Genomic DNA, 15,931 nt, shown 5'->3' on the forward strand with positions numbered 1-15,931 from the left:
CACACACACACACGCACACACACGCGTGCGTGCGCACCCAGCTGGAATACAAACATGAAGTGGAGGAGGGTAGAGCTTTAAGCTTTATTCATGGGTTCCAGTCAGTTGCCTCCCCAATAGGGGAGCCAGCCAGGCAGGCAGGCTTCCTTATCAAAAGAGCCCACAGCCCTTTTTGCCTCTCAGTGGCTCAGAGCAGAGCGACAGCAGCACACAGCTTTACACCCGCTGTATCTGCCATGGACCAGAGTAACAACAGCTGCGCAAGCTAGCCATGCAGACAGTGTCTCAACACAAAAACACAATAGGATGAGCTACAATTGGGCCCAATTGTACCCCGACTCAGCTAAAACATGTTGGAAAAAAGAATATAGTGGAAATTATGAAGGAAATAAGTGGTGGCGGCTGGACTGCTAGAGTACTGGTGTATCGCATTTATTCATTGGCATAAAAGGCAAGCCATTTTCCCGTGGTGAGCAGTAAGCTTCAAGAGTAGAGTTTGTTGCCTGGGGCTTCAACACAGAGGAGAATGATTACAACATTACGGCGTCTCCGCGTATGAGAAACATTTTGGAAATCACCCCATTATAACTATATTCAGTTCTACCAGGTCATTTAAGAGGGCCATCAAATGAATGGGATTGCACTGGGTGCCTAGTGCCTAGTAAAGATCGGCGATGTCAAGCTTACGACGACGTTTTGCTCAGGAACAACTCCATGATGAAGTGTCATAATCATGATGGCACTTAGACACATAACAGCTACATAACAGAACAGCTATTAGAGAGAAGAGGGCTTCGGGGGAGGAAGGAATGGAATATGAGAGAAATGCACGAGGGATGGTAGTGAGTAAAGAGAGGAGCTGTAGAGAAACCCAAAAGGTACAGGTTGGGGGGGGGGGGGGGGGGGGCTTTTAAGTAATTACAACCTGTACCTACTGGTAAAGAGAAACGCATAGCCTTTCAATGTAATGATGTAATGGCATTCAGCTCCTTTTCCCTCTTGTGGGACTGAGGTGGGGGCTATATAGGCTGAGATAGGGAGAAATTAATTACCTAAAGGTATGGAGCCAAATGACCTTTTTCTGATTCATCCATCCCTCTGCCTTTTTCTGATTCATCCATCCCTCTGCCTTTTTCTGATTCATCCATCCCTCTGCCTTTTTCTGATTCATCCATCCCTCTGCCTTTTTCTGATTCATCCATCCCTCTGCCTTTTTCTGATTCATCCATCCCTCTGCCTTGTTCTTTTCGATGGAAGGAGTTCAGCAGCGGTCACGTGGCGCCACCTCTATTATTAATGGCCGCACACATTCCTCACGACTCAACATGACTGTCACAACTGCCCTTAGCCAATGGGATTGGCTGGATCTGAATTGCCTGAAGTGACCCCTTCGCTAGGCTAAGCTAAACCCATATGCCGTAACTAACTGGAGGGCAGGTGGATTTGAAAAAGTCATCAACTGTTGTTTTGAGGGTGAAATTTCAACCCAATGATTGTTATCATTGTAACCAATTTTCAACTTAGACAAACCATGTATAAAAAAAAATTGAATTTGTACCTTTGTAACAATTTCAGATGTTCAACGTTATACCAACTATAAAACACAAACAACAAACAATAGGTTCGGCAGTACCTCCTATTGGAGAATTGATCTACAGCTATTAATTTGGTCTGCCATCCAGGGTTTTAACCAAGCCCAGCTTTTATATTTGTCGCTGACTACTACCAATGTGTTATCGTGAGAATGATTGTTGAGAGACCTCTTAATAACTAAATATGTTCACCGTTGCTTCCTGAAGTCATTCCTAAAGGTAGGCTTTACAGAGAACCAGACACATCTATCCAAGCAGAAGACGCATCTCCTTCAAATGTTGATATTTGGTTGCGCTGACAACCAAACACAATTCAATATCCAGTTTGTCTACAAATGAATGATTGATATGTTGGATTCACGTCTCAAGCTCAACCAAATATCAATGTTAAAGAAAGTTAAAGAAACTAAAATCAAATCAAACTTTAAATGCACTTTAACAAATGACCCGGATCAAATCAAATCAAACTTAATTTAAAGTACAATTTAAAGTTTGATTAGATTTAGTACTATCCTTAAACTTTTGGGGGGTTGAGATCGAGACGTGAATCCAACATGTCAGTGATTCAATTGTAGACAAACTGGTGATTACATTGTGTTTGGTTGTCAACGCAACCAAATATCAACACTTGAAGGAGATGTATCTTCTGCTTGGATAGTTCCATCTGTGCCACTTAGTCTGGCTTTAATTCAAGTTTGTCTTCAAATGAATCATTGATATGTTGGATTCACGTCTCCATCTCAACCAAAAATCTAAGTTAAAGAATAGGCCTAAATCAAATCAAACTTCAAATGCACTTTACCATTGATTATTATTTGAGATGGAGATGTGAATCCAACATATAAATGATTCATTTGTAGATAAACTTGTTGACATCCAAACAATTCAAAATCACTTTGCAATACAGTAAATAGCCTATTGACAAAGTTAACAAATGGTATGTTGGATTCACGTCTCCAACTAAACCAAACATCTAAGTTAAAGAACAGGATTAAGCCAGTGGCTCAGATGAAACTATCCTGCATTGTCAACCAAACACAATTCAATCATATTTTTCTAATACAGGAAATAGCCTAAAGTTAAGGCTATCTTACAAACTAATGTAACAGTATTTATTCAACATTTTGAGGCTAGACTAATGTAACTATAAATGTCTTCTTATGTAATCATAGAAAGCGTGCATGTTCTATATAGCATGCAAATGTTGCAGATCTTGAAGGTCTTGAACAGCATTGATCACTTGCACGATGTTCAGTCATTTCACGTAATCTCAACTGCAATCCAGGTCATTTGGTTGTGCACGGTGATAACACATTAAGTTGTTGCATAAATACAAATATCAGACATTGTATTCCCATTTAAACTTTGTTGTGCTTTTAAAAAGGTTGAAGGCGCAGCTAACACGTTTAGAGGACATCTAAACCAAAAATCAGACATTGTTCTTCCATTGGAAATTGGCGTTGCTTTTAAATGGTATAAAGCACAGTGATAACATGTTGGGAATTCAACAAACCTCTGGCTGTCTTTTTTAGTGGGGGAATAAAGTTGGAAATCTCATTGTTCAATGTCTCAACCAAATAGGACGCACATTCCCACATAGAAAGGATGTGGCGTTCCCCGTGGGACACAACATTTTTCTTGACAAAGCTGAGCCTAGAGTTTACAGTCTGTGAGTAGGCCCAAAGTGTGACAGGCAGAAAACAGCTAATCCTAGCCACGGGGAAAACATCTAGCTGTCAGTCAGGGTTGTGATGATACACTGTTGGCCTTGCTGCAGGTGCAGGGTGGATTCGTTTGGCTTCAATAGATGCCAATCCGGGTTTTGACATGTTGTACTACAGTACCAGTGTCTGTCTAGACTGTGCTGCAGGTCAGATGTGTCACTGTCTGCTATGCAGTTCACGGTCCATCCATTTTGTACAGTAAGTTTAAAACTGTACAGTCTGACTCACTATCCCTCTGGCAAGAAGCTATTGGAGTCCATACATGCCCCTCCCCCCACCACACCATAAGAAATCATCTATGGGAAACACTGGTGATTTATTATGCGCTGGCGTCAGACTCTCACAAGTGCATGCAATAAATAGTCTGAATCTAATGTGATCTCCTCTGGCCCATAGATTCCTGTCTAACACGTCGTTCTCGGGGCTGACAGGGCCGGTGTCGGTGCAGAGGAACCTGTCCCGGGTTCTCACCTCTCAGCGCTTCCACATCTGGAGCCTGCGGCGGGATGCGGTGGGCCAGCCCACCTGGGTGACGGTGGGCAGCTGGGAGGGGGGCCGCCTGAAGGTGGAGGACCAGAGCCTTTGGCAGGGTCCCAATGGCAAGGGCCACGACCGGGGGGAGGGCCAGAGGAGTGGGGGTCGGTGGCAGCCAGGCCTGCCTGTGGCAGACAGCCGGGTGCGGGTAGTTACCCTGGTGGAGCACCCCTTTGTATTCACGCGGGAAGTCGATGAGGACGGGAACTGCCCGGCGGGACAGTACTGCCTGGACGCAGGGACGAACAGCTCGGACATGCTGGAGAGCTACTTCAGCGAGCGTGCCTCGGGAAACTCTACCTTCCTGCCCACGGACTACAGCAAGTGTTGCTACGGATACTGCATTGACCTGCTGGAGAAACTGGCCGAGGACTTGCGCTTTGAGTACGACCTGTACATCGTGGGTGACGGGAAGTATGGAGCGTCGAAGAGCGGCCGCTGGACAGGGCTGGTGGGCGACCTCCTCAATGGCGTGGCCGACATGGCCGTCACCTCATTCAGCATTAACTCAGTGCGTAGCCGCGTCATCGACTTCACCTCGCCCTTCTTCTCCACCTCGCTGGGCATCCTGGTGCGCAGCAAGGACACAGCGGCGCCCATTGGCGCCTTCATGTGGCCCCTTCACTGGTCCATGTGGGTGGGTATCTTCGTGGCACTGCACATCACCGCCCTCTTCCTCACCCTCTACGAGTGGAAAAGCCCTTTTGGCATGACGCCACACGGACGCAACCGCCTGCGGGTCTTCTCCTACTCGTCGGCGCTCAACCTGTGCTACGCCATCCTGTTCGGCCGCACAGTCTCCAGCAAGACTCCTAAGTGCTGGACGGGTCGGTTTCTGATGAACCTGTGGGCCATCTTCTGCCTGCTGGTGCTGTCCAGCTATACAGCCAACCTGGCCGCCGTCATGGTCGGCGAGAAGACCTTCGAGGAGCTCTCGGGGATCCACGACGCCAAGGTGAGACCCACACTTAATAGTTATTTTAATGTTGTCTGTAATTATTTGTTTTGATTATTAACTCTTTCCCCCCATCCCAATCTCCCTCTCTTCCCCTCACCCTTTCTCCTCCCTCTTTTCCTCCCTAGCTCCACCACCCGTCCCATGGTTTCAGGTTTGGGACGGTGAGGGAGAGCAGTGCCGAGGAGTACATGAAGAAGAGTTTCCCAGAGATGCACGAGTACATGAGGCGCTACAATGAGCCCACCACACCTGATGGAGTGTCCACCCTCAAGTAAGAGATCAAAACATATACAACCCCACTCATGGAGAACTACAGATTGCGCAAGATTTGTTCCAGGCCTACACTCACATAGCCGATTCAGCTAATCAAGGTCCTGATGAACAGCTGCTTCTGAAGTAGGTTTCCAAGAGTAGGATTGTCCACAGCACTCCTGCTCTATAGCCAAAGAAATGCTATTTATTTAACTAGGCAAGTCATTTAAGAACAAATTCTGATTTACAATGACAGCCTACCGGGGAACACTGCCTTGTTCAGGGGCAGAACAACAGATAATTACATTGTCAGCTTGGGGATTCAATCCAGCAACCTTTCGGTTACTGGCCCAACCACTAGGCTACCTGCCACCCCAAATTCTTGTGAGTGCTTATAAGCATTGTTGAAGTTATTTGTCTAGAGGTGGATAAAGTAGAACACAGAGTAGATAGATACTTTCTCTTTCTACTCTGTCAAGAAAGAGTTTTGAATTCTCTGTCTTCCTCTCTCCCTCCTACGGGAGAAGTGTTTGTTGTGGTTCTCAGACTTAAGTCTGTCATCCAGGCAGGCAGAAGAGAAAGGCAATGGAGAGGAGAGCCCAGTGGTATTGCTTCAAAAAAAAAGATGAAATGTGAAAGGGAGCAAACACAAACAAAATGGCTCTCTACACAGGGTTGAACTTCAGGTGGATGAAAGAGGTTATAGTTCAATTCAAACGAGGAGAGAGAAGACAGCTGGCATTTGAGCTTGTGTGTGTGACTGTGTGGAATGTGGATCCGCCTATCTTTGCTTTGTTAGATCTTTTGACTATGCTAGCCAGTAGCCATATACAGATATTTTTTTGTATTGTGTTGCAAATACTTACTTTTAAGGGCAAATCCCTTTGAATACAATCACTTTTTGACAGCACCCCTTTTCATTTGAACAAAACCTTCTATACATATTTACCCATTATAGAAGTGGTCAGAAAGTGAGTTTTTGGATCTGAATGCCAAAACATTGAAGAGATAAAGGTGCTCAAAGTTGACCTATTTTCCATACCCCACCATACCATGAGACATCCATCTCTTCATCACTGGAAAAGATAAACAGTTGAGATTGATATCAATTAAAAGCTTACAAACAAGGTTGTCAAACAACGTTGTAATTTATTGAGAGAAAAACACTGTTTTAATAATAGATTTTTTAAAAATTGTTTAACCTTAAACATCAATTATTTAAAAACGTATCAACTTTTTTTCTCTTCATATTCGCATATGTTGTTGCTTAGACCATATTATACATCATCTGAGGTTTTTGTGTTGTGGCTGCCATCGGCTGAGACACAACGTGCTCTTGAATATAGGGTGAGTGTCATGTTTTGGCTAACAAATGAACTAAAATGGGACTAAAATTGAAATTGGTACCACAAAGATGTTTTGAGGCCCACACATCAGAGAATATTGACTTCAATGGGAATATCGGTTGGCTTAAGTTATACTGTCAATTCTCCATCAGAAACTTATTGAAATCAAGGAAATATAGAAAGAATAGATTTGACCATTTGTGTTAACATTCGACGGCGGATGGACCGGTAGCCATCTCCGGGATAGTAATTAGAAGTTACGATTTCAATTTGATTTCAATTTCAGTGGAGCACCAGCTGAATTGCAGTGTTCTGAAGGAATAGATCCATTCTACTAAATATATTTATATAACTGAAATGACAACCACCCTCTATTTAAGAGCACATTGCGTCTCAATCAATGGTGGGCACGACACAAAAACCTCAGATGATGTAAAAATAGGTTCCAGTTTACGTTAAATGTTTTTTTTTTAAATGTCATCATTTATTTTCAAGAAATTATGAAATAGTTGGACAACCCTGTTTGTAAACTTTCAAATGATGTCAAACTCAACCATTTATCTTTTCTAGTGATGAAGACATGGATGTCTCATGGTATGCTGGGGTATGGAAAATAGGTCATCTTTGAGCACCTTTATCTCCTGAATGTTTTGGCATTCAGGTCCAAAAAGTCACTGTCTGACCACTTCTCCCATGGGCAAACATATATGTGAAGTGTTGTTTAAATCAAAAGGGATGATGTCAAAAAGAGACTGAATTTAAATGGATTGACCCTTAATTACACTCGGCCTATATGGATTTGGCCTATATGGATAGGGCTATATAGAGGGTGGTTGTTTCTTACAGAAGAGAAAGGGGAAAGCATATGCATAACCATTGTAGCAATTGAAAAGGGAACAGTTTGAAGATTACGGGACAATTATTAGACTAAAAGTGAGGACACCACACTGAATCCAAATTGTAGATTTGATCCAAACTGTAGATTTTATGGGCATTTTACATTTACTTTACTTTTCGCCGTATTTGTTTTTGAAAATACTCTAGATACATTCATTAACATGGTAAGAATATTCTTGGAAAATTTGACAAAAATAAATAAAAAATAGAAGTGTTTGAGTGAGAGGTCTAACTGGTTTTTCGAAGTGGCCACACACCTCTCCAAAGAGAACACAGTTCCTTAGTAATTTCAATGCACTTTTATGACTCAAAGAAGCGTCTTCAAGGTGCTTTTCTTAACGGCTGTTACACTTGTAGTTGTTTTCGTTGGAACACGGCCCTGCTTCTTCGCCGTTACACAATTACTGTTGCTGTTTACATAATTCCAAAAACGGTGAATTATAAATTCGCCATCTGGGTCAGGTGAGCAGAATTTGATAGCACGATCAATTGCTAACATGACTAGCTAAATGATAAGATACGATATTACAGTGTTAGGCTTTTACTAGGCAATTCAGAGAAGCAGATCGTAATAGAATGGATTCATGAGTGCCTTCTGATGTGTGGTCCGCGGCAAATCTTCTTTACAATTAAAACAAACATACAGTCATTCTGTTCAGGACAATGTAGGGTGAAACGCCATGTCATCTTGTAACTGTACATCAAACATACGTGTTCCTAAACGTTGACACGGTGTATTACATAGGTTTTTATGATATGGAAATGTGAAGTGGACATTTGGACTCACGGGTGTTTGGCCTGCTTGTATGATGTTTATTATAATCCTCAACGTATCATCTTTCAAAATACATAGAGTTCTCGTCATTTACAGCTTCCCTCACTCAGACAACAAAACATTTGCAATAGTTGCCTAATTAGCGGGAGGAATGGTGGCATCATTTTGTCGAGCACGGTGCTCAAGTTCAGGATGGCTGTCAGTCAAAACCCACACAGAGCTGTGAAGTGGAGACCATGAGCTCTGACATCATGTATAGCATGTACAGCCACTGCGTTCCAAATTAGGCGCTTATCAGTGTTCAACTGTGCCATTTTCAACCATATACAGGTACAAGTGTAAAGGGCTACTCCTATTCATCCCCGGAGGAACATAGGGCCTGTACTAAACTGTTCCATTGTTGCCGGTCTTGGGCCGCATTCTTTGCCTCAGGCCATGACAAGTGGATCTTCTTGAGTTCTGCTTCTAGACACCTGGTCATTGTTGGACGTCCCCTTCTTCACTTGCCTTGAGGATTCCAAGGATTTGCAATGTTCTCCGGGCCACTCTGGGCCGTGTGACCAACCCGTCTCCACTTCCACTCCGAAACAGGCTTCTGGTTGATTTTCTTTACAGGTCTATAATAGAGATCCGCTCAGGCAACCATATGAGCAGGATTTGTTTGAGACAGGAGTTTACAAAGACCTGTGGCTTGTGTTCCAGGCTCAGTTGCAAAATAACTCAATACAACTCCTCTAAGTGGGTGGTTTGATTAAACAGCCAAAGTGCCAGAAAATTGCCAGTCATATTCACAGGCGATTTCTTACCCAAGAGGTCATCCACTCCTTACAATTGAAGGCAGATGACCCGAAAGCTGACACACATAACAATGTGCTGTTTTGACATCTTGAGCCTGCATTACGACAGTTCCCATGACCCATAATCCTCTCTGGTTCAGCTAATGTGCCTAGTTAGGGGTCATGCCATAAAAGTAGTCGAGTGCCTGATTTGGGTGTTCTCCCATTTTGCCATTGCCTCAGTCAGTGTACTCTGCATTCATTCAAGTCTTGTTTGGTCAGACAGGCGATTAATGGCTTTGCTTTACTATTCTCCTTCTGCCCAATTTCCCTAGTGGTCCCCCATTTACACTGAGACATGAAGTATAATCATGATGGTAACGAGGCTCATGTGCTACATCGGGAATGAGGGAGGAAATGTCCCCACGGCCGGATGAGGTACAGGGACGAGTGTTTGTGGCGACTGGTAAAAGGTGTGTTAGGGACATAGCCTGTTTGGTGTGTGGTGCGTAGGATTGGGACATGATCTATTTCAAACTTGGCCTTTTTGGTTTGTGGCGATTGGGACGTGGCCTATTTTGGTGTGTAGACCTAGCGTTTAGGACATGACTTTTGTTGTCATGCGTTTTGTGGGTGCGTTCCATTGTCCCCTGTTCTCTGTCTATAACCCCTTCTCCCTGTGTGTTGAAGGGTAGATCCCCCTCAGCTTGATGCCTTCATCATGGACAAGGCCCTGCTGGACTACGAGGTGTCCATCGACGCAGACTGCAAGCTGCTCACCGTGGGCAAACCCTTCGCCATCGAAGGTAAGAAACCCCTGTGCACCCCAACACAGTGTTGTTTTGACCTCACACTTGGTGGCTCTTATCTTCTGTTGTGTGTGTGTGTATATGCTGGCTGTATGTCTGCTTGTGCACGTTTATGTGTATGTGCGTCACAATGTACATGTATTTTTATGTGTGTGTGCGAGAGTGCTCCGGTGTTATAGGTGGACATGCACTTGTTTGTCTGTGTGTTTTGTATTCCCCGTCCTCTCCCTGTTTTTAAGTTAGCCCACATCTCAAATTCACATTCTTTTGATTTGAATATGTAACTATTCAAATATGTTTGCTGCTATTTTGTCTGAATCAACACCACACCCCTGTCTCTGAGAAGCCGGGCCAGGATTAGGAGAAATAAGTGGAAACGGATTCCCGCGCCTCGCCTTTCTGTTTTTGTCTTTCTGCATTTGCTGCTCCCACATTGTCCACGCATTAAGGTTCTCTTTTCACCGTCAGCCTTTTCTATAGCAGTTAGTAATGGCTTCTGGAGACCCACAGAGTGTGCAGGCTTTTACTCCAACCCTGCATGAAACGGAAGGAAACAGCATGAAACAGCGTGAAATGGAGACATACTAGTACTTCTTTAAATGTTGAACTAAACGTAATTTGCGTGCCTTAACAACACAACCCTAATTCAGTTCACCAAGGTCTTGGTTATCTGTATCAGATGTATTTGTGCAGGGATAGGACAAAAGCCAGCATGCCCTGTGGGTCTCAACTTCAACCAGGATTGAAGCGCACAGTTTCAGAGAAGCATCCCTCCCTGACCCTGACCCAATATCGCATACCTACTGAGATATGGAATCAAGGAGCCGGGCTGTAAACTTGAGCTGTCATAAGATATTGATGTGGCTTATTTAGTTTCCATGGGACACGTCACTTTCATTTGAGAGGTGGGGAGCGGAAATAGAAGGATGGGGAAGAGGTGGAACAGTAGTGGAAGAGGCTGTCATCTGGACGCTGTTTTTATTAGACTGAAAGGGCAGGCCTGCGGTGTTGGCTATGTAGAACGTCAGCTCATGCTGTGTATTCAGATTCATCACTGGGCAGGATGCGCACACACACACACACAGATACACTCACACACACACACACACAGATACACTCACACACACACACACACACACACAGATACACACACACACACACAGATACACTCACTCACACACACACACACACACACAGATACACTCACACACACACACACACACACACACACACACACACACACACACACACACACACACACACACACACACACACACACACAGATACACTCACACAGATACACACATACACACAGATACACTCACACACACACACAGATACACACACACACACAGATACACTCACACACACTCCTGATTGGCTTTTTACCTTTTCCTCCTGAAATGTTTAAACCTTGAGAGTCGTTCCATGTCATTTCAGCAAGCCATGACACCTACCATCTAGATTGTTCTGAAATTGTTTTTTTAGTGAGAAACAGGCATGATTGGAATTCCTTAAACATTATTCTGTAGAAATAACAGTTTATCTCTGAGAAATTGAGCTAATTGAATGCACCCAAATTGGCCATTTTAATTTATAAGATTCAGATAATGTCCAATAAATTTAGCACCCAACATCCGATTTGGACCAAACCATTTCCTATTAATGAGAAAGACATAAGAACCCCCCCCCCCCAACAACAGTAGCCACCCACGGACCCCCCCACACCCCATGCCAATCCCACCCCAGCAACCAGTATACAGTATCAGTTTTCTATGTTTGACATGTAGTATGAAGCTGTGACTTGGAGCATTGCTTCTCCACACTATGTAAATGTATTCCATGTGAATCTGATGATAGTTTTTCCAACCCTATCCAGGGAAATTGCTAATTCAAGTCACTTGCATTATTTACCTTAAAGTAGTGTGAAAGTACCAGGTTCTGACCACTAGATGCTGCTGTTCCTACTATACCGCCACATTTTCCTAAATTTTGCTGGTCTCTTGTGTTTATTAAGTAGATCACAATGTTTCCTTTGCAACTTTGGGTAGAAAACCAATAGTTCCTTTTCAGTCAGTCACTCTGTATAACATAATATGGGAGTCAACGGCCAATCATATTCACCTGAAGAAATCACACCCAACGGGCCAATGGATGCAGATATTTCGCCTGAAGGAAAAACGTGCCACGCAATTTACTAACTGTTCAAGCACACAAAGACCACAAGATTCAGCTCCGACTTAGGTGTCTGTCAGTGGAGAGAGAGTACTCGTCCCCCTAGATGTTCGAGTTTTGGGTCTTGGTATCGGTTTTGTGTTACTTTCTGCTTACTTTCTGCTCTGCTTGTATAGCTAATTCGTCCTTGCTTGGGTAGTATTTGTGTTGGCTAAAACCCCACTATTTCTTCTCTGCTTGTGTAGCCAGTGGTTCCTTCCTTCCGTAAGATGGACAGTGGTAAAAGTACGTTCAAAAAGGCTAGCCAGCCGAGTTTGAACCTCTGACCGTGCCCTAAGTGCATGTGGTTTCACAATGAAAATTAAAGATACTCACAGAGGCTGTCCTGTTTGCCTGGGATGGATAACATGCTCAGGAGGCTTTGGCTCGGACCAGTTTGTGTGACAACTGTCTCCGGCTGGGCTCAACGTCCGTTGGGCGTTTCCATGAACACTTACCACGCTGCGTGTTGGTCTGATGACCCCCCCCCCCCCCCCCCCCCCCAGATTCACAGGGAATACATAGTACAGAGAAGCAATACTCTAAGCCACAGTTCCAGGGGGGGGGGGGGGGTCCATGGGTGGCTTTGACACAACAACAAAAAGTATTCCTCATGTCTTACTCGTTGGTAGGAAGAAGTTTGGTCCTAATCTGATGTTGGGTACTATATATATATTTTTTTAGGGGGTAGATCAGCTTTAATATTGCAGATAGATGGTGGTTTATATCAATGTAATTGTCTGCATCGTTTGCAATCGTCCATATTTTGTTTTTTGTAACCCTAACCCTCCGCTAATTGGAGTAAACTAATGGACAACAACACTTAGGCCTCTACTTCCAGCTTATAAATACTGTATAAATTTCATGGACACAGTATATTTTACAATAGTTATATTTTGTTTGTTAGTTCCATCCTTCATCTCCCATCTATCTCTGAACACCAGTTTTGATTTCAATTTGCCATATATTTTTCAACTGTGCTGTGATGTTTCACAAAAGTTCTGAAACGTTCTATTCTCATAGTTTCAACAGATTGTAAATGAAAGATAAAAATTTTTGCTAAGTGGATTATTATATTATTGATCAATTGACTATGACTTTTTAAATCACCCAACAGTGGTGAGTTAGCTCCAGGTATTATGTTGCAATTCTTCAGCCATTCCTGAACCTGCGACCAAAAACAAGCTCCTTGTGGACAGTACCAAAACAAATGATCTGCTAATGCTAATTGTATCTGTTACTAACTACAGAAATGATTTGAGAACAATCTGAGATGGTGGGTGCCGAAATCCTCTTTCTGTGCTTTTTGAGGTGGAATGACCCGTCGGATAACTACGCACATATAGAGTGCATTCAAAAAGTATTCAGACCCCTTCCCTTTTTTACACATTTTGTTACGTTACAGCCTTATTCTATAATGGATTAAATAAAAAAAATCCTCATCAATCTACACACAATACCCCATAATGACAAAGTGAAAACAGGTTTTTAGAAATGTTTGCAAATGTATACAAAATAAAATAATAATACCTTATTTACGTAAGTATTCAGACCTTTAGCTATGAGACTCGAATTTGAGTTCAGGTGCATCCTGTTTTTGATCATCCTTGAGATGTTTCTACAACTTGATTGGAGTCCACCTGTGGTAAATTCAATTGGTTGGAAATTATTTGGAAAGCACACACCTGTCCATTTAAGGTCCCACAGTTGACAGTGCATGTCAGAGCAAAAACCAAGGAATTGTCCGGAGAGCTCCGAGACAGGAGTTTGTCGAGGCACCGATCTGGGGAAGGGTATCAAAAAATGTCTGCGGCATTGAAGTTCCCCAAGAACACAGTGACCTCCATCATTCTTAAGTCGGAGACGTTTGGAACCACCAAGACTCTTCCTAGAGCTGGCCGCCCGACCAAACTGAGCAATTGGGTGAGAAGGGCCTTGGTCAGGGGAGGTGACCAATAACCCAATGGCCATTCTGACAGAGCTCCATAGTTCCTTTCAAAAGGACAACCATCTCTGCAGCACTCCACCAATCATGCCTTTATTGTTGAGTGGCCAGACGGAAGCCACTCCACAGTAAAAAAGCACATTACAGCCCGCTTGGAGTTTGCCAAAATGCACCTGAAGGACTCTCAGGCCATGAGAAACAAGATTGAACTCTTTGGCCTGATTGTCAAGCATCATGTCTGGAGGAAACCTGGCACCATCCCTACGGTGAAGCATGGTAGTGGCAGCATCATGCTGTGAGGATGTTTTTCAGAGGCAGGGACTGGGAGACTAGTCAGGTTTGAGGGAATGATGAATGGAGCAAAGTACAGAGAGATCCTTGATGAAAACTTGTCCAGAGCACTCAGGACCTCAGACTGGGGCAAAAGTTCCCTCCTCTCATTTGCAGATTTTAAACTCATGAATTTTGTCTGCCAGATATCTTTCATGAGACTAAGTCAATCAAATTGCATTTGACTCAATTTGTTTCACTGCTTTCCTGAAAAGACCCCCCCCCCCCTACTAAAAAAATGGTAGCACTTCCTTTACATCACAATATTTCATGAAACAGCCTTGTGAGTACTTGATTACTTGATCAACTGGTTTCTCTTGCGAGGTGATTTTTTTCCAGGTGAGTCATTTCACAAGTCGAGGGATTTTTGTGTGGAACCAGATTGACACCTTCTCTTTTCATGTACAGTAACTCCTGCTCTTTTTCCCTGGGTTTTGAGGTGAGAAATATTCCTCCATTTTGGGCCCTGACCTCTAGACAGTCATACACAATAAAACAGTAATTGGGGTTTTGCTCAATTAGACCTCTTCTAGCTCATCTCTCCCCTCTGCTAATTGTATTTTCTACCTTCACCTCGCTCCTCTATTGCACTTTATCTACAGGGTTCCTCACGGTATTCATTACTCCATCCAGTATCATATTACGCACACACACACACACACACACACACACACACACTCTCTCTCTCTCTTTGGTTTGCAGCTCGTCCTCTATTTATTCATTTCCAGATACTAAAACAATTTATCCGCAGAAATGCAGCCATGAACTATCGCTTCAAACAGAGTTCACTCATTCAAAAGACTTTCTGAATCTCTGTCCTCTTCGGGGTTTTATTTGTCTCCGGTGTTTGGACTGAGTCGTAGTGGGCTACAGACAGTGGACCTGGCAGGTGCCAGGACTCTTTCGATTTGGTGATTAAAGCCACCCAGTATTTAATGACTGCGATTCAAAGCACAACATCGTCATTAACACTGGGCTACAGGGACGTCTGTGCCAGCGCAGGGGGCCGACTCTGTTGGCTTTATGAGAAACAGAGGGATGTTTATTGGATCTCCGATGCATTCATTAAGAATATTAGACTGAAGCACATGCTTTACACAACGTAGTAGTTCATCTGTTTTTACCTGTTGGAGCTGGCAGGCAAACAGGCAGGCAAACAGGCAGGCAGGCAGACAGACCGAGACAGACAGGCTGTGAGAGAGATAGACATGCACGATCACATACGCATATGCGCATATCCTCATTCAAAAACGCCTTTGACAGTGTGTGTGTGTGTGCTTGACTGTGTGTGTGCTTGACTGTGTGTGTGCGTGTTCGTGTGTGCGTGCTCGGGCAGTCTCGCTCTGATGAAACGTGTTGATGTCAGAGCTTGTCTGGCATCTGTCATCTTGACTGGGAGGGGTAGGTGGGAGTGAGGGAGAGTGAGGGGGGGGGTGGAAGGAGGGATGACTGACAGACATTAGCCATGAGGGATGAGGGGATGGATAGGCAGAGGTAAACCCCTCCATTGATTAAATACCATTTTTGAGATGGACGGAAGGGATGAAGGAGGGAAGAAGGGAGGAGGGAGAGGTGGAATGAGAGTTGTTGTGTCTCAATGATCCTTGGGCTCTCACTCTCTGTTATCCCCAGCCCACCAAAACTCATTATTAATTCTGCTGTCAAAGCCAACACACACACACACACACACACACACTCCTTGTCATTAGATAATGGATGTGCCGAACTCTCCACTTTTTCTTTGTCCTGTTTCTGTCTTCCTCCATCAATCTTTCTTCA

At 43.8% G+C, this 15,931-nt stretch overlaps 1 protein-coding gene across 2 annotated transcripts in view; it reads left to right on the forward strand.

The window, feature by feature from the left end:
- The window catches only part of grin3bb (glutamate receptor, ionotropic, N-methyl-D-aspartate 3Bb), a 30,042-nt gene that overhangs the window by 4,848 nt on the left and 9,263 nt on the right, over positions 1–15,931 (forward strand). For both annotated transcript variants that reach the window (XM_031786264.1, XM_031786265.1), the window contains exons 2-4: positions 3,713–4,805; positions 4,934–5,079; positions 9,545–9,660. In XM_031786264.1, coding sequence (XP_031642124.1) covers positions 3,713–4,805; positions 4,934–5,079; positions 9,545–9,660 — 1,355 coding nt within the window. The remainder of the gene's footprint in view (positions 1–3,712; positions 4,806–4,933; positions 5,080–9,544; positions 9,661–15,931) is intronic.

This window comes from Oncorhynchus kisutch, linkage group LG13 (genome assembly GCF_002021735.2).
Source record: "Oncorhynchus kisutch isolate 150728-3 linkage group LG13, Okis_V2, whole genome shotgun sequence".
NCBI lineage: Eukaryota > Metazoa > Chordata > Actinopteri > Salmoniformes > Salmonidae > Oncorhynchus > Oncorhynchus kisutch.